Source organism: Cimex lectularius, unplaced genomic scaffold (assembly GCF_000648675.2).
Source record: "Cimex lectularius strain Harlan isolate CLEC.00 unplaced genomic scaffold, Clec_2.1 scaffold185, whole genome shotgun sequence".
Taxonomy (NCBI): domain Eukaryota; kingdom Metazoa; phylum Arthropoda; class Insecta; order Hemiptera; family Cimicidae; genus Cimex; species Cimex lectularius.
The window spans coordinates 309,723-327,632 of NW_019392756.1; the positions used below are offsets into that span (position 1 = coordinate 309,723).

At 35.4% G+C, this 17,910-nt stretch overlaps 2 protein-coding genes across 11 annotated transcripts in view; one reads left to right on the plus strand and one right to left on the minus strand.

Moving 5' to 3' along the window:
- Positions 1–1,223: 1,223 nt before the first annotated feature.
- LOC106663059 (ubiquinone biosynthesis protein COQ9, mitochondrial-like) lies at positions 1,224–9,446 on the plus strand. 2 transcript variants are annotated; one of them, XM_014387596.2, is made up of 6 exons: positions 1,224–1,421; positions 5,542–5,848; positions 5,908–6,088; positions 6,147–6,289; positions 6,551–6,617; positions 9,296–9,446. In XM_014387596.2, the coding sequence occupies exons 1-6, from the start codon at positions 1,355–1,357 to the stop codon at positions 9,329–9,331; spliced, it is 801 nt and encodes a 266-aa protein (XP_014243082.1). In that variant the 5' UTR covers positions 1,224–1,354; the 3' UTR covers positions 9,332–9,446. The 2 variants fall into 2 exon arrangements, with proteins under 2 accessions (XP_014243082.1, XP_014243081.1); XM_014387595.2 differs by lacking the exons at positions 5,542–5,848; positions 5,908–6,088; positions 6,147–6,289; positions 6,551–6,617; positions 9,296–9,446 and adding an exon at positions 3,206–5,007 and having other exon boundaries at positions 1,229–1,421.
- A 1,201-nt stretch (positions 9,447–10,647) lies between these two features.
- The window catches only part of LOC106663124 (contactin-associated protein like 5-1), a 33,497-nt gene continuing 26,234 nt past the window's right edge, over positions 10,648–17,910 (minus strand). For 2 of the 9 annotated variants that reach the window (XM_014387709.2, XM_014387710.2), the window contains exons 21-35: positions 17,741–17,890; positions 17,492–17,689; positions 17,287–17,427; positions 17,066–17,222; positions 16,847–17,012; positions 16,634–16,787; positions 15,551–15,729; positions 15,389–15,488; positions 15,140–15,330; positions 14,615–14,713; positions 14,324–14,450; positions 14,206–14,264; positions 13,964–14,146; positions 11,504–11,564; positions 10,648–11,445 (exon numbers count right to left, since the gene is read on the minus strand). In XM_014387709.2, coding sequence (XP_014243195.1) covers positions 11,294–11,445; positions 11,504–11,564; positions 13,964–14,146; positions 14,206–14,264; positions 14,324–14,450; positions 14,615–14,713; positions 15,140–15,330; positions 15,389–15,488; positions 15,551–15,729; positions 16,634–16,787; positions 16,847–17,012; positions 17,066–17,222; positions 17,287–17,427; positions 17,492–17,689; positions 17,741–17,890 — 2,117 coding nt within the window. In that variant the 3' untranslated portion in view covers positions 10,648–11,293. Of the gene's footprint in view, positions 11,446–11,503; positions 11,565–13,720; positions 13,798–13,963; positions 14,147–14,205; positions 14,265–14,323; positions 14,451–14,614; positions 14,714–15,139; positions 15,331–15,383; positions 15,489–15,550; positions 15,758–16,633; positions 16,788–16,846; positions 17,013–17,065; positions 17,223–17,286; positions 17,428–17,491; positions 17,690–17,740; positions 17,891–17,910 lie in introns of those variants that run through there. The other 7 variants (XR_001339997.2, XM_014387711.2, XM_024227311.1 and 4 more) reach the window with 7 other exon arrangements.

Genomic DNA, 17,910 nt, shown 5'->3' on the forward strand with positions numbered 1-17,910 from the left:
GGTTGGAAGTTTAGAAATTTGCGCTGTGTTCAATAAAGAATGACTGATAGGTCCTTATACAGCAAAAACCTAGAGGAATTTTGAGTATGAAGGAGACATTTCATTGTGTGAGAGGTGCGGATTTGATCAATTTTGAGTGTAAAAATGGCCACTCTTTAAAATTGTCCAGGGAAAAATTGTCATTCAGCTGAAATTGTTGAGCCAAGTCCAGGAAGAGAACCATGTTATTTTGGACCATAAGATTTTCAGCGCAATATTCTTGGAAAGGCGGTAGTTAGAAAGGTCTAGGACCCTGCAGACATAGGAAGCATGCAAATTTAATGTAAATTGAAACAAAAGTTCAGCTGAGGTCTCAAGGTAGATCATGTAGTTAGGGGTGAAAGAAGGGAGATGATAAATTTTACAGATAAAATAGCGCTGTAGGGTTTCAATTGTTTCATAGCGCTGGACACCCCAAGCCTGGGTTCAGTTCAAACACTTTCTAGATTTAGCAGTTAGTTGTGCAATTGTCCTTCGATGATTTTTTCCTGGGCTACATTCCTGTTAATCGGAGGACTTATTTTTAATCCATCTAATAGATCTGCATTGGAAATGAATTTCTTATTAAAAAGATAGAAAAGAAATTACAAATATGAAAAGTATTTTTATTACTTCTATTAATCAAAAATATAACCTAAATAATTATGTAAATGTAACCAAGAAAAATCCAGATATAAAACAAGTTTAGTCATGTGTTAATAATTGGTCTGTAATTATAATGCATGTATTTTTTTTATATAATATCTCCTGTCCTCTACACAAGCTCTATACAATAAAATAAATTTAAAAAATTAAATAATGAAAACAGAGGTATCAGGAGGGATGAACACTGAATTAAAAGTCTGGGTTTAGTGCCATCTGGGTCCTCATGCTGATGAAAGGTATACATTTGACAGTCAGCAGTTAGCAATCAGCAGTTCAGCAGGCCAATTGTTTTGATGCGAGTGTTCATTTTAAATTTTAAAAAAGGGGCTGTAAAGTTCTATTTTTAAAAACTTAAATGCCAGACCTCTCAAGTTGGAAACAATCGTATCGTCACGATCACAAGTCGAAACTACAAACACCATTAATTTTCTAAACTTTAAACTATTTAACAATAAAGGTTTTTAACAAAAAAATCTTCGAAAGAAAATGAAAAAAGGATTTTTTTTGCCTTTTTATGAGTGAGAAAGCACGTGCTATAACAGCATCTCAAACCTAAAACAGATCTCAAACCTAAAACAGGTGCATAACCTTCAGTCAGTTCAGTCGTCCGCTATAATTGTACAATGTTTGTTTTCTCTCTCTGCTAATTACTCAAATATTAGGCATTTTGATGATGGCGAGAAATATTGTATTTGTCATTTCTAGATGGCCCGTTACATATAAGAGGAACATTTGCGGTGAGTAGTAATATTTGGGGGGGAAAAAAAACCATGCCAAGAGTCATTCAAAAGTCAAAAAAATCTTATACCATGGCTGCTTAGGTTTTTGAAAAAGCCTTTTACACGAATAAAGCCAAATTTATAACATTTCTCTACTCTTTTGGGTGTTTAATTACCAAAAGGTCTTATTGTGTCAATAGTCTTAGAAATGAACAAGGCTTAGGGTTTGCGAATAAATTCAATTTAAAGATATTTAAGGAAATGTACTAACTTTACACCAAACTATCTCCGATCTTGCCTGTCCTCGTTTGTTCTTGTTGACATTGCACAATATTTAGTTGTACGTCTGGCGACATACACCATCTCTAAACCTAATCCTGAACCGTTAGGTCTTTCTTTATTTCTTCTGCGTTCCTAGGCCTGATCTTTTACAGTGAGGTACTCGACACTTTGGCTTATGCTCTGCCTATAGTTGGCTCCAGATATGCAGGATTTGCCGAATGCCGAGTTAAGGTACACCAAATCTCAACTGGTAGGGATGTGTGCTCGGTTATTTGAATCAATATTTGGTGCTTGCCTCAGCCAATTGTCAGTTTCCGATAATATAATACATAATAATTGTCCGCTTCAAAGTGCATGGATATTCGTGAAGTAGCCGAACTCAAAGCATCCACACATTCGGGAATCATCTGTACTGTATATAAATCAACCGTAATCATCAGTCAACAGTTATTATTTACTTCTATTTACTGCTTTTTATTTTTTAATAATAACGATTCCTAACTAGTGCAGATGTATTAATGATTATTAGAAATGACTAATATAATATGATTAATAACTGTTACAATTCATTGAAAGATGTGGTTGTAAATTCCTTCAACCTGACGATAGCTAGCTTGAAATCTGGATCGTTGTAAGAACTATCTTTTTAAAAAGATACAAGCTTTATTTCTGTTGGCTCAACTTTACAGTCTTCGAGTGTGTCGATTTGAAACAAAGATTTGGAACGCTTCTCGTCCCAATTTCAAAAATCGGAACCAGGTTTTTGATGCGTGGAAACATATCAAAAGTATATAATTCTATTTATTTTTCAATAATACACAATTCCTAGATGTATTAACGAAAGAACATAGCGTTGTTGGTTAAGAATGGATTGACCAAACTGATTTATCACTATGCTGACCTAAAGAAGAAATGTTATTTGTATATCTTACTCTAAAAAGCAAAATATGTAGGGCATTCTCTCATTAGGGGTGGTTTCGGCTATTTACAGTATAGTTTTGAACAATTCAATCATTTTTAATTATCAACAGAAAGTATGTTTAGATTTTTTTAAGTTTATAGTAATTTAGTCTTTTGAACTGATACTATGTGTGGGTGGGTCACTTATGGGCTTGTAAGCGTAGACGAGCATAGAAAGTGGCCCAGTGCCAGTACAATTTGTGTTCAACCCGCAGACCAACATCCACCATCAAATAAGCCGTTAGTGGTCTCATCCTACTAGAAAGATTAAGAAAAGGCTTGGTCAATTTGATAAATTCCTTATAGTTTCTAAGCTTTTAAAAAAACATTATGTTAAGTATTTGCATGTACATCATAACTTAAATAGTAAAATAAATGTTAGAATATAAGAAAAAATGAATAAAGAGTGTAGTTCTGATTTAAAAAAAAAAAAAATCTTAAAGGATTGACTTTATTAGATTGCAGGGGTGTTGCGTTATTAATAATTAATGTTCATCATGCATCTTCACTTCATTAAAAAGAAACAACCATTGTCGTGATGGCTTATTCAATTGTTGCAGAACGAGACTGAAAAAAGTAAGAAAAAAAAGTGATGGGCTCAAGGAAAACAACAGTAAATATGCCAGACGATCAGAAAGAGCTGATTGAAAATGTAAGGCAGTGCCTTGAGGAAAACCGAGTCTCGGACGCGTGGGACCTCACATTCGGGGAGGAGAACAAGAAACTTGTTGGGAGTTGCTCGCAGGAGCTGTTCTCTGTAGTGAGCAAGTACCTCAACGAAGACTCTGCATTGAAAAACACAGTCGTGTTCGAGTATGCCAAGGATCTTGTCCGGCAGATTGCCGATCAGCACGAGCCCGAAGAGACGCTCCTCGAGCTGCTCGAGTTTGTCGAAACGGCCGACGTCACCGGCTTTCTCATTTACACGGACGCTCTCAAAACCTGCCTTCATAAAATGCCCAACAAGCGTGGCACGTCGATCATCTGGGTCTGCAATACAATCGTGCGTTACTTGTGCGACATGGACCTACCGAAAGAAATCGAGGATGAGAAATACGACTGTTTTCTCGAAGAAGACTCCGCAGAAGCTAAAAACATAATCAAAGTCTATAATTCAATCATAAATATGTTCGAACCCTTCGTACGCGAAGTTGAGACTGGACAGTTTGAAGTGAAGGAAAAGCACAGGGTCGAATATGTTGAAACTATACTTAAATTTTTGCTCAAGCTTCTTGGAAGGCCGTTAGCCTTCATGGACCTCGAGACAAAAAGTTATTACGAAATATCATGCAAAATTATTAAATTCATTTCAGTTTATAAACACGACCCTCTTCATTATTTAAGTTGCATCGATGTGAATTGTTCCGTCTATGATGCATTAAGCTCTACGACGGTTGATGCGGATTACACAAATCTCTCTTTGATGGTTTTTTATCATATGCTTTTCAAACACAAACTAGGTTTAAATGAAATCGCCCATGTTTATTCAATTGAATACATCCTTGAGAACATATTGACCATGACGCACGATGTTCTGACGATGAGGAATCCCCCGACACAGTTAAAAGCGACAGAAATGACTTTGAAGTTTTTCGAAAGGGTTTGTGATAAGAGTTTGTCTATAAACAATTTGCCTTTTACAGTCGTAAGTAAGTTCATCGAAGTCCTCACGCACACCATGGTCTACAGTGATACAAAAACAATAAGGCAGAAATCTGTTCAGATCTATAAACAATTTCTTTACAAGTTTAATTCAGAAGGGAGATTCAGGCTGATTACGAGTCTGGACAAAACGGGTGACCCTGGATTGGTCGGTTACGGTCTTACAATACTTAAAGATTTCATCGTGGAAACGCTTGATAAAAACGACAGTCAAGATTTGAAAGAGTTCACCGGCACAAAGCTGAAATATTTACTCCAACAGTTTTGCACGATGGATCTGAACGACGACCTTGTGCGCAATTCAGACCGCATAATAAGTACACTCAATCTCTTGCGTTTCATTGTCATACGAGATCAGGACAACATAACGGGGATCGCCCAGTACATCGAAAAACTTGAAGACGATTATCTCACCCCGCTGAAGCACAGGATCGAGGTGATGCGCAGAGAGCACGTATTCGAAAAGGATGGCCTGATCAAATGCCAGGAACGAGGGTCTGAATCGGATGTAAAGAAAGTCCTCGGTCTCACCTGCGACGTACCAATTGATGAGCAGATCAAAGCCCTGGACAAATCGTTTACAATTCTTGACCTCATCGACAGTCTCCGGAGCCGGTTGTCAATGTTCATCTACTCAAAAGTCAACAAAGTCGAAATCCCCATTGATACATAAAAAAAAGAAAAGAAAAGAAAAACCCTAGAAAAACTGTCAAATAAATTTTGTATTTAAGTAACAACTTGCTTTAATTCTTAAAGAACCTGATAATATATCATGTTTTATTAAAATTTCAGCTACATTCTGGCTTTTTGCAAAAACCTTTTTGCTCCTACTTTAAATTATATTAAATAGAAACACTTTTTGAACATTTTTAATTATAAAAAAAACAAAACTAAACTATAAGTTGAAGGACTATAAGTACTTTCTTTGGCTTTATTGTGGCTAGATTTATTGAATTTATGTATCTGAAAGTTTAACTGTAAGATTAATAAATTATGTTTTTCTTGACTAAATTGCAATGAATATGCAAAGAAATTTTAAAAATTACTGAGAGTTATGATACTCAAATTATTAAAATTCTGTATAATGCTTGGATATTAGTGTAGGAATATATTTGCCAATTTTTTCTTTTTCAAAATAACAGTTTGCACATGAACCAGCCGGTTCATTATTTTTATATTGGTTGTGTCAATTTGGGGCAGAAGAGCGATTTGAGTCGTTGCTTTGGCTTTGCAGGTGTATCAAAGCGACTTTTAACGACCGAGCCTCCCGCCGGGAGTGCCAAGTTGAACGACAAGCGTTCAGAAGACTCTGTGAAGGCTCAGATCCTCGACTCGTCCCTTCAGTTCGTCCACTTTCACGGATGGTCCCGAAATGCCATAACCGCCGGCGCCGAGTCTCTCGGTTACCCGGGTGTAACGCACGGCTTTTTCCCCAAGGGCGGCATAGAATTGGTCGAGCATTTCTACAAGACCTCGAACAGCCTTCTCTTCGAATCTCTCGACTTGAAATACGCAGAACTGCCCAAAGAAAAGAAAACAGCGTAAGAGTAGTTTGACTTTTTATTAAAATTTTTTTTATAATAATAAACTTTTTTAACAGGACGAGGGAACTTATGGCTGAAGCCGTAGAAGAAAGACTGCGAATGATAATTCCCTATATAGATAAATGGCCGGAAGCTTTAGCTTTGATGTCCCTACCTCAGAACATACCTACTGCACTGGCCAACCTCCTAACTCTAGTTGATGATATTTGCTATTATGCCGGTGATCATTCAATAGATGTAATTATTATTTTTTAAAATTAAAATATACATATAGTTTAATATATGTAATCTCTAGATGATTTGGTATGGGAAACGAGTCGCTCTTGCAGGTATATATAAAGCTACGGAGCTTTACATGCTTCAAGATTCATCTCTAGATTATAAAAACACTTGGGAGTTCCTAGACAGGAGGCTTGAAGAAGCTTCTCAACTTAATAGGTATGTTTATAACTTAAATCAGGAATCATATTAATAAAAATAAATAAGTAAATTAATTCCTGTCGTGCAGGACCGCTTAATGTCCAACTACCTGTTGGGAGTTGTATATTTTTCATACTATAATCCATTAAAAAAACCCACGGGTTATGCCGGGATTCGAACCCAGAACTGTTAGCATGGCAAATACGAGTCGGACACCCTAACCACTCGGCCACCACAGTTCAGAAATAATGTTAATATATATATTTTTTTAATAAATAGGTACATAAAACAGACAGAACAGGCATCCCAGTTTGCCAAAGACTTCGCATCAGCTACCTTTATCACGGTATGTTTTTATTATAATGGGTTGTAAAATAATTCTTTTTTAAAATTATTAATGGTAAATTTAATGAAAATTCAAGGTACTTCTAAACAAATTTAATGAACAATAATCTTTCATGTAATTTTGTAATTTAGTCTTCCCAGAACTTCTCAGGTTATTGTGTGATGCACTCCTCGGTGTGTTTTCCTCAGTTCTCAAGTGAATTACAGCTTTTCCCATTAATAGTTTTTCAGGGCTTGGAATAAGGGAAAATCGGAAGGGGCATTGTCATGCGAAGGTGGATGGGATAGCAGATCCCAGCTGAGCGTTACCCTGGTGGAAAATAAACACAATTCGTGTGGACAGTAACAAGAATTGACAGTTTGGTTGGACAGAAGGATCTCATAGTAAAGCACCCTCTTCCATATAATCTTCTTGTAATCTGTCTTTTGTAATTGTTAACAGTAGGTTGTTGCATTTTCTCCCAGAATTTTCTACCCTGAACATGTTGTTGGATCCGATTTTCATCTCTCAATTATTTTAAAAATTGGTCATTTACATTGCATTTTGAGAGGGAATCGTAAAAAATGCAGTCCAATAATTTCTCAGTCGATATGTTTGGAATCCATATTCCAATAAATATATCCAACTGGTTTCAGATGCCATGAAACATTTGTATGAGATTGGTTCAGCATTTCTGCGATTTCTCTTGTCGAAGGGTTATTTGTGACAAAGTTAATTTGATCATCATCAGTGGTTGTAGTTGACCAGAGCACTTTAAATCAAACTCTCCACTTTTGAAAACTGAGCAACATGCAGACACTGTTTTTTTTCCTTTCCCTAAAGACTGTATTTTAATAGTGTCAAAAGATCCTTTCCATGTCTCGAATTTTTGTCTTGGTTTCTTTAAATTTAAAGGTTAGCAAACAAAAGATGTAATTGCATGTGAATCCGGTCTTTTTTTAATAACCATACACATCACAAACTTTCCTAGCAGTCTGAACGTTTCCCTTTTTTGATACTAAAAGAACTATTAAGTTATAAACATGCCACTACAACTTTTCCTCCATTTTAAATTAGATTTGATTTGAAAAGGAATCTGCCTCTTTACGACCTGTCTAGAGCTCCTCATTAAGCTGAAGGCTTTTTAACAGATCCCACAGCTTTTTCAAGGATGTGTGCATCCTCATATTTCCCTTTACCAGGAGTAGGAATCTCAGTCTCCACAAGCCTTTGCGCCACTCGAGAACTTGCTCTGCTGTTTCTTCTTCTTCCTGGCAGAAGCACAAGCTTTTTTCTTCCACTCCAAATCTAAACATATGCCTCTGCAGTCTGCAGCACACAGTTAGCAGTTCTACTATCATTCTGGTCCTAACTTGTCCTAGATTTAGTAATTCTGCCATTAGTTTCTGTGATGGTCCTTTGGTGAAATTTTTCTCATGCCTCTGTCCTTGGCTACATTCACATTGAACAAAGGACATATTTTTAATCCACTGTCTGATGAATCCACATTTTTGGAAGTTTGGTGTGCTACAAAATGGTGCACGGCCAATAGTGTCATCATCAAACTTTCCTTGTGTAATTTATTATGGCCGCTCTCCCCTGATGTCTGACCATAATCCCCCCAAATGTCTGGGCTTTACTTGACGAGGCTTTAATAAATCACCCAAGGAAAGTTCAATGATGACACCTATTGGTCCTGAACCCTTTTGCAGTATACTAAACTGCTAAAACATGGATCTATCAGACAACGGATCGATCATAAGTCCTTCGTTCAATGAGAATGTAGCACAGAAGAGAGGCATGAGAAAAAATTCACCAAAGGATCATACAGAAACTAATGGCAGAATTACTATGTTGGCACATTACCATCAGCATCGCCTGGATGTCCGAGTAGTTGGCTATTCTGTTAACAATTTAATCTCCTTTGCACAGTGTTCAATAGACATTTTCCGCTTGAAAGATGGTGGTATATTGCCCAAGGCTTAAATGGCCCAGACATATTTTAGTTTTGCTTGATTTTTCAATCCATTTGGATCAACCATAGTCTCAATATCAGGCTTTGCCAAAAATTTAATTTAAATTCTACCACTTGTAAATTTTTTATTTCGTATTTGACCTGTCTCTCACCAGTTTTCTATTTCAACTCTAAATGATGTGACATTGGTTTTATTAATTTGGGAGTTTCACAGGGGTCAATCTTAAGTCCTCTTTTATTTTCCTTATAAATGATATTGGCGTGGGCTTTTTCTCTACAAGGGCAGGAGGCTGTCAAAAAGATGGGACTTAAGGGTGGAAAGGGTTTAAAACAAAACATGGTATTAGCACAAGCTTGTTTTTGCCTCCCTAAAATCCTAGATTTAGTAGAACTTCCATTAGTTTCTATGATGGTCTTTTTATGAACTTTATCAATGTCTACTTACATTCCCGTTGAACTGAGGACTTATTTTTAATTCGTTATCTGATGAATATATTTTTTTGGCTATTCGGTACTCCATGAAAGGTTCCAGGGCCATCAAACTTTCCATGACCAACTTATCCAGCCTCTTTATTGCCCCTCTGCCTTGTGTGCCCTGGCACTAAAACAAAGGCAATTTTGTTCAAATCAATTTAGTAAAAAACACATAATGGACGTATTTTACAACCCAATACTTAAATTATATAAACATTTGAACATTCAAATTTTATGTTTTGTTTTGCAGGCGAGGAATATTCTTGGTCTCAATTGGAACAGATAGCGCTACGCTTAACCAACGCTAGATTTATTCAAATTAGTTTGTTTTTTAATTAGTCATTTTTCCTTGTATATATGTACTTACATGTTGAAATATAAAAATAAGCTTTGCATTGTTACTAAATTCTTATTTTACAAATGGTGGACTTTTGTATATCCCTTAAATTTTTCATATTTTTTTGTTGTGACTTCACCGAAGATCCTTTTTCCAAGTTGTTTAACAGCAGGTCGATCTATCATCTTATCATTAATTCTTCGAATTTTTCTCTTTGACTCATCATAATGTAATTTAATTACAAATTAAAAAATAATAATTACAACCTTTAGGTACGACATAGCATGAGTAGAAGCTGAAATTAAAAAAAACTAGTTCAAGTTTGCTCTAAGAGGCTTCTGAATTAATAAGGTCAGGTCTCCTATTCTCTGTTGACTGTTGAGGTCAGAAGTTTTTCTATTTTTCTTTCGCAATTATTAACAATTTCAGTTTAAGTTTGATTGGTCAAACTCGAGGTGTACTGCTTCAAATTTGACTTTTCAGCTTTTGATGAGGGGCTAATGTGACTTTTTGGATATCTTTTGTTTCCATTTTCAGGTCAAGGAGTGGATGTCTTCATTTCTGAAGTGCTAGAGTGAATTGACTTGGTCTTGCTATATGGCATAAGTCCACATGGGCTTGATGGAATGTGAGAGCTTATTTCAATGGGCTGCCCATCAACCAGTACATTTTTGACAATTTATTGTTAAGCTCTGTTAAAAGTGTTATATCACCCTCCCCCAACATTGAAAGGTTTATCTGAAAGGTGTGCTTACCCTGTAGAGAGAAGCAGAAAACCAATGACTAGAAGGAAGCAAGTCAGGACCAAAGTTGGTCAAATGTAGGGTAAAGATCAGTTTTGTGCAATAATTTTAGCTTATTGAAAAAAGAAGAGGAGCGAAATAAGCAATGACTGGAGATAAGTTGTGCCTGGCAGTGTTCAGTGAACATTTTGCTGGATTTTCCTCCTTGTGAGCATCCGATCATCATCCTGGATCATGATATGATAAGGTGAATTCTACTATCTTTTTATTCTTTCTGCTTCTTGGCTCTAATGGTCCGTGTCTCCTCTGCTGAAACGCATATCAATATAATTGGGCTCAGATGCTAGAAAAACTAGGAAAGTATTCTATCATGACAAACCAATAAGAAAGACACACTGAAGATGTCTAAACGCATCTGACAGACCTACCCAACGAGGATAGGCAGACCATGATCTATAATCATCAAATTACAGTTTTTTAAAAATATTTTTTATTATAGAATAAAAACTAGTCAAATATTAGTATAATTTTATTATAACAGCCTTAATTTTTATAGCTCGTAAATCATCCAAGCTAGATTTCACAATTTTGTCACTAATAGATAAAAACTATTAGAGGAATGTATTTTAAATGGATAAATAGATGTGTTTATTTATATAACATGAACTTTTATAAATACATAATTTATTTTCAGTCTAAATTACAAAAAAAAGTCATTTAAAATTATGGCATCTGCTACTAACAATAGCCTTTTTAAAAATCTATTTTCTACTTAACTTAGATAAGACTGCATATAAAAAATAATAAACTTTAGTTATTTATTCATAAATCTATAGTATTTGAAAAGGGTTAAAAGATACTGGTAATTTTGGTATCATTTTATTAATTTGATCTGACTGAATTCGAAAAATTAAAAAAAAAAAGTTTCGCTTATATACATTCTTATTCTTTTTATTATCACATTAATCATAACATATAGCCTACACTAAATATTAAAAAACTATTTCCATGAGTATAATTTTAAAAAGAAATTATATCTAAAGAAAATTTACAATTAAAAACAAAAATTACAAGAGATCTAATTTCAATCGGTTCTTGCATAAACTAAAGTTAAAAATTGGCTGAATTTCGGGTCCTTGACACTTTGTGTTCGGATGAAAGTAAAACTCTAGTCCAAAGACATGACCGACTCTTTACTTCGGTTTGCCGAAGGCCTTCGAAACCTTTGCACCCTGAAGTAGCTGAGCGGGGTGCCGAAGCTGCGCAGCCTCTCGTTGAGATAAACCGGTCCTAAGAGCTTTCCCCAAAGTTGTCTGCCGCCTTGGGGGAGGAAAAAAATTGAATTTAGATAAAGAAATTTTATACAAAGCCTCCTTACCCGTCGACGAAAGCGATGTTGAACTTGAAGCGATTGAATTCCTGTTTCTGTCGACTTCCTCCTTCAAATTGATGCGCTGCATTAGCTTTTTTTGTATTTAATTTTTATTTTAAGCAAAGATTAAAAAAAGTCTGTCTTCTTGATTAAAATTTGTACAAAATGCATTCATATTTAGTAAATAATCTCCAAGCCTTTTATTTTTTGTATTTGTAGACGTGGAATATCAGTGCGACAAGTCAATTATGGGTGTCATATACAGGCAAAAAATAGTTCTTCAACGACTTACTCTCAGAACTTTACATACTTGAGTCAATGATACATAATGAATCACATGATGAGATAAAATCCCTGAAGATGCTTAAAATATGTAATGTAGCATTCTTTTCCGTCCAATTTTTATTAAATTTAACAACTTGGAGATATTTTATTAGATAAAACGGAAATTCAATAAACCTGATTCTATTTCCTAGGCTTGATCTACCATCGAATAAGTTGTTTTTGTACACCAGTTCAAAAATAAAAAAAATTTAAACCCAGGATGCTAGCAGGACAAAGTCAGAAGCCCTAACCATTCGGCCACTGCGGCCCCTACAATTATCGTATTTCCAGACAGCCACTATCAGAAGGATGGCGACAAAGGCAAACGTACAAGAACACAAGAGGAATTATCAAGGGATGATTTGAACGGAGTTATGGGGCCTTTTAGTGCTAGTGCCATAAGAAATTTAATTTTTTTTTTTTAGGGGCATCTGACATCTTGTTCATTCAGTCCCGACACAATATGCAAAATACAACTCAATATGCACTCACACAAATAAATACATTCACAACTATATTGCATTCATTCTATTTAGTAGATGGAGTACTAATATTCCTCCATCAACCTGCTTGCAATAACAAACTAATCTAGTTGGGGTCGATGGGGTACTGCTATAATTCTGCCATCAGCCCCTCCCCATTTACTCTAATAAATACATTCACTCATACAAAACATATTTTGACGGTTATATACAATAAAAAAAAATGCCCAATTACCCTAAAAAGCGGAACAGTGGACCCTGAAACTTGCTACTGTGTCCAAGAACCATTCTTAAATCTGGCGGCATACCTACATGCTCTCTGTATGGAGCCAAGGCATGATACGCCTCTATTATGTGGGGCACATTGAGCTACCTTTCTCTGCATAAGGGACTTGTGTGCCAATCCTTCCTCAACTGGGTGAGGACAATCCTTGTCTCTTGTTGTTTAGAATTTATTGAAGACTTTATACAGAGTAATTTATATATACGCATATTAAAAAACAAACTTTAAACAAAGTAACCAAAACACAAGGAAAGAAAAAAAAATTATGAAGTTTGGCTTGTTATGCCTAATAAGGAAAATAAGGCAAAAACATGTTTTTTTTTTGTGCTGGGGTGACCAGATTCAGCAGGATACAGGGGGTGCCCTTGGCAAAGTCAGGCAGGCTAAGGTCACACCAAGAAGCACAGGACAAATGCTGTGAGTAATTGAAAAAAAAAAAAAAAATGGTTTCTTTAATTTGGCAATTTTATTCTCGTTGCATGGGACTCTAGAGGATCTTGAGAGAATGTGCAATGCAGAAGGGAAAAAAAGGAAGACGCTGAGGGAATCCAGGGAGTCAGAGAGAAAATGTATTAGAGAAGACCAGGCTTGATTACAGGTTTTTCCTCTTCCCTTTTTTTCTGTTTTGTTCAATATAGTTCAATATGTTGTATAAAAATATTTTGTTTGATTTTATAAATTTAATTGCAGACTGCAACTTGTCTATTATAGTTTATATAATTTTATATTATCTTATTTTCTTATTTATGGTCAATTCTTTTCATTTACTGCATTGCAAAGTATATTTTCAAAGGTTCACTATTCCCAGGAAAATAGGATGGCACCCAAATTATTATTATTTTTTGTTTTATCAAACCATGGACAAACTTTTCCACCTCCCATAATTTTCTTGGGTGCCAAAAGAATTATCATCAAAATTTTTGCCCTTAAAAAAGTCCATCGACCTGAAATACATCATTGGTGCCACCGAAATCCGAGTTGTTAAATTTATACATTATAAAAAAAAAATCATGCACAGATGCGTTGAAAGCCATTCAAATAAATTCACACCAAGCTTGAAACAATATAAAAGCAAAATCTGTTACTATTCAAGTGCATAAGATCGCTCTCCATGTAAACATGCTCTCCTGATACCTGAGTTATGAGTATGTAGTATATTCTACAGGATTTTCTACCAAGTAGTGATTATTGTTCCTTAACTCCTGATGCACCTATAAAAACGCATCAGAGGTCACGATGAATTAAAAATTGATGTGACCAACGAAGAAAAAGTCGAAAGAAATACATAAATAAACACAAAATTGTAAATATATCATTTATGTTTAACCCATGATTAAAAACCATGCAGGAGAATTAATTAATTTTTCAATCTCTTACCAACTTGTCTTTACCGCCGACGCTAAAATCAACACTCCTGGGTCGCAAGTTGCGCTGCATTTCTTCCTCTTCTTCCATTTCGCCCGCATGGTCTTCGTCAATGGTGTAAGTAACTACATCGAGATTCGGTTTTACGATAACTTCATTTGGTTTGAAATCCTCTTTGATCTCGTTGGTCAAAGACTTCGAACGCACAAAATGTTTAATGTTTGTGTTTAGAAGGAAAGTTGTTTTTTACTTACGGGCTTCAAAAGTTCTCTTCTCTCCTCTTCATCTATGTTTTTCTCTTGTATTCCATTTTCTTAAATGATAAAATTTCAAGTTATTTTCAGTAATAAACATTTTTTTTTGTAAATTTACCTCTGATAATATGATCGTCGGAAGGTATTCTGAATCGTACGACAGGGGCTGGAGTGCTCGGTGATGATTTGTAGACCGGTTTCAAATCGGAGCCGTTGTGCGAAGAAGATTTGATGCTATCATCCTGCTGCAAAATTGAACGATTGAATTTTAGTCTAATAGATTTTCGAAATTAAACAGAAAAATATATATTAAAAAAAAAAAAAAAAATACAATGCACAACGTTCATCGAACTTTTTGCAAGGAGATGCAGGATATCATGCAGTACGCCTTTGGCACAACGTTACTCACACTCTTTGACCTGGTGAGTTTGATTGCGGGTCTTAGAAGTGATTCCTGGTACTGTACAGGCCTTCCGTTCTGCCCGGTGTACAGGCTACCCTCGCACACCTTCGATCCATACACAAGCGAACAATACACACCGACAAGTTAGCAAACCTCAACTTGCAAAATTAATATACAAAAATGACAATAATTTTTAGAAAAAAAAAAGCTTTCTTAAGTCTACAATCTCTTGATTAAAATCACATTTAAGAAAACTTTTTTCTTGTTATATCTTGTTTTATAATTAATATTTAAAACAATTACTTGACAATAAGCACAAAAATTTTATCTTTAAAGTCTTATATTTTAATAAATTATTTTTCTAATGTAAAAAATTATGAAGCAGATAAAAATTATAAAGCAAGCTCTTCATTAATGGCAAAGCTTTAAGGAAGAAGCCTTACCCTAAACCAATTAGTACGAGATTAAGTCATAAAATAAGTAATTGTTTTTATTTATTTATTTATTTTTTTAAATTGATGTCCGACTTACACTTCTCGACCTGACAGACTTGATAGGTGCTATAGGTATAGGAGGCTCTTTATACTGAATCGGAGCGTTATGCCATAGAATCGTCGTTTCAGCTTCTTTCCTCCGTTTATAAGCGACATGAGTCCGATAGACGTGGTAAAACGTACCGGTTACAAATATGCAGAACATTGACGTGGCGATTATAAACAGAACTGGAAGATAAAAAAAAATAAATTTCAGTTACAAGCCATAGATAGAAAAGATGCCGACCTCTCCCTGTTCCTTCTTCTGCAGTCGACGGTCCAGAATAAAGCGACTTGTAAGGGATTTTCGCAGGAGGGTCTTCAACCCATGTATGCTCTTCTTCTCCCTTGAATATAAAATTATTAATCTTGTATTTTTTGTTTGTTTATTGTATGTATTATAACTTACACTGACTGAGCTCAGGTTGAGCACAGGACCAGGCCTTGGTTTATTCATCGCTTCAAAAAATGCACACTGAGCACTTCGCACGCCTTGGGATTTTTGTACATGTACCGTACTACCAGTTTTCCAGGACATGTACTCCTCCAGAGGCTTCATCTCTTGTCCGTTAACTTCCAGAATTACATCTGGGTAAAAAAGTTAGATATTTAATGGCTGAAAGGATGATTTTAACATTATAATTGACTTATGTGTAACAAATTTGAACAGTATAATTACTCTGAACTTCAGACAAGTTTTGCAAATTTTATCTCTTTGGTTTTTGTATTTTTTTTTTTTTTAACCTTACCTTCCTTCCAAACAAAAAATATATGCTAAATATCCTTGCCTTGCTTAGTAATAGGGATATAGTACATCTGTGCCACTAAAAAATTTTTAGCGTGATCATTTTCGCGGTTTTGCATTACCATGGATTGAGGAATTAGGTTAGGTTAGACTAAGGGTAAAAATGGGTTAGGTAATATCAAGGATACTTTATTATTATTATTATTATTTTTTGAGAAGACTTACTGAAAAGACAACCACTTTAGCTCAGTAGCATTAGCACCAAGGTTCCCAGGTACTTCAGTCAGACTTACGAGTACTAGGTTAGGTTAGGTAAGGTTAAGGGTAAAAATCAACTATTCAATATTTTTCCATGAGAAAATATGCGAGTGGGAAGCATTTTCTTATTGAAAAGACAACCGCTATAGCTCACGTATGCCGTGAACAACAGATCACCTATGTTCAATCCTTCGACCTGTACTTTCGTAACACCGTGGTTCCTGAGCAGTAAAACTCAGAACAGACATCGGTAATGCAAGTATTTTTTTAACCTCTTTCTTCCACATAAAAAGTAATACATTAAATATCCTCACCTTGCTTAGCAAGGATAAAGTAAGGCATCTGCGCCACTAATTAAATTTCTTAGCATGACCATTTTTGTGATTTTGCATTACTATGGATAGGTTAGGTTAGGTTGGGTTAATGGTAAAAATGGGTTTTTAGGCTATATCGATGATACATTTTTTGTGTGTGTGTGAGAAGACTTACTGGAAAGACAACCACTGTAGCTCATGTATGCCGCGAACCGTGGATCGCTTGTGTTCAACCCTCCAACTTGTACTTCATTAGCACCATGGTTCCCGGGGACTTCAGTCAAACTTAGAACAGGTATCGGTACCAATTGAACTTCCTCGCGGTCAACCTTGAAAAAATTAATAGAAAATTAAGTTGTAATATTTTCAAAAGTAATATTTCACTGACGAGAAGTATGGCAGAGTCATTTATCCGTTTGTAATAGACAGAATGCCTGGCTCCGTTGAGGAAAGATCTGTCTTTCATTTTAACACCGTATGCTGATCCTTCTCTGTCCTCCTCTATGATCAAATCGCCTTCAATATTCAGTGCTACAATTAGGTAATAACTCCTTCTGAAAAAATTAGAAATTTAATTATTTGAATATAAATCAATGTCAAATATTACTTGTTAACGGTTTGAAGTAAGAGAAGAGCCGTGCTTCTCTGCCTGTTGTCAGAACTGGAAAACGCAAGTTGGACTTTGATATTGTTTATCGTACTGTTGGCTTCGAGAGTGAATTTCCTCTGTAGAACTGACTCACCGCCGAAATCGGCACCTTTTTCTGAGTAACACACAATTTTATTAAATAGAAATGAAGTTATTAATTTAAAAAAATATTTATTTACCTTCACTACATGATTCACCTTCATAGGAGGTGAACTCACAGTTACAAGAAGCCTCGCCCTTGAGAAAATCTTCGATGCAGATCCCCTGATTTTTACATGGATTCTCATCACACTTCATTCGACATCCAGGTATCATGCTCACTTCAGAAAAAAAATCCGTTTTTAATTTTTGTTAATAACTTATTGAAAAAAAGAAAAAAATTACCAGAGGCGTTATCGGTTTTCTCTTCTATGTAATTTGTCAGGTTTACAACTGTGTCACCGATTTTCAGCCCCCTGATGCAACCGATGAACCCCTCAAGAGGCTTGTCTTGCCCAGCATTCAGCAAGTTTTCATATCCGCCGATATTCACTTGGAAATATTCTGTTGGTGGTGCAGGGGGACGTTGAGGCGCTAAAACTTCTGTAAAAAAAATTAATTAAATAAAAAATAAAAACGGATTTTATTACTTACCTTGTTCAGGATTTGCCCAAGGCTTGCTGGAATAATTAGTAAGAAGAAGAATAGGTGCAATAACCGTGCTGTTTTTATCATTAACGTGCAGTATCGTCTCGTTGTAATTTCTTACAATCGCTATTTGAACAGATTTTCCACTATTCAATCCTAGAAGAAATATCTTTTGT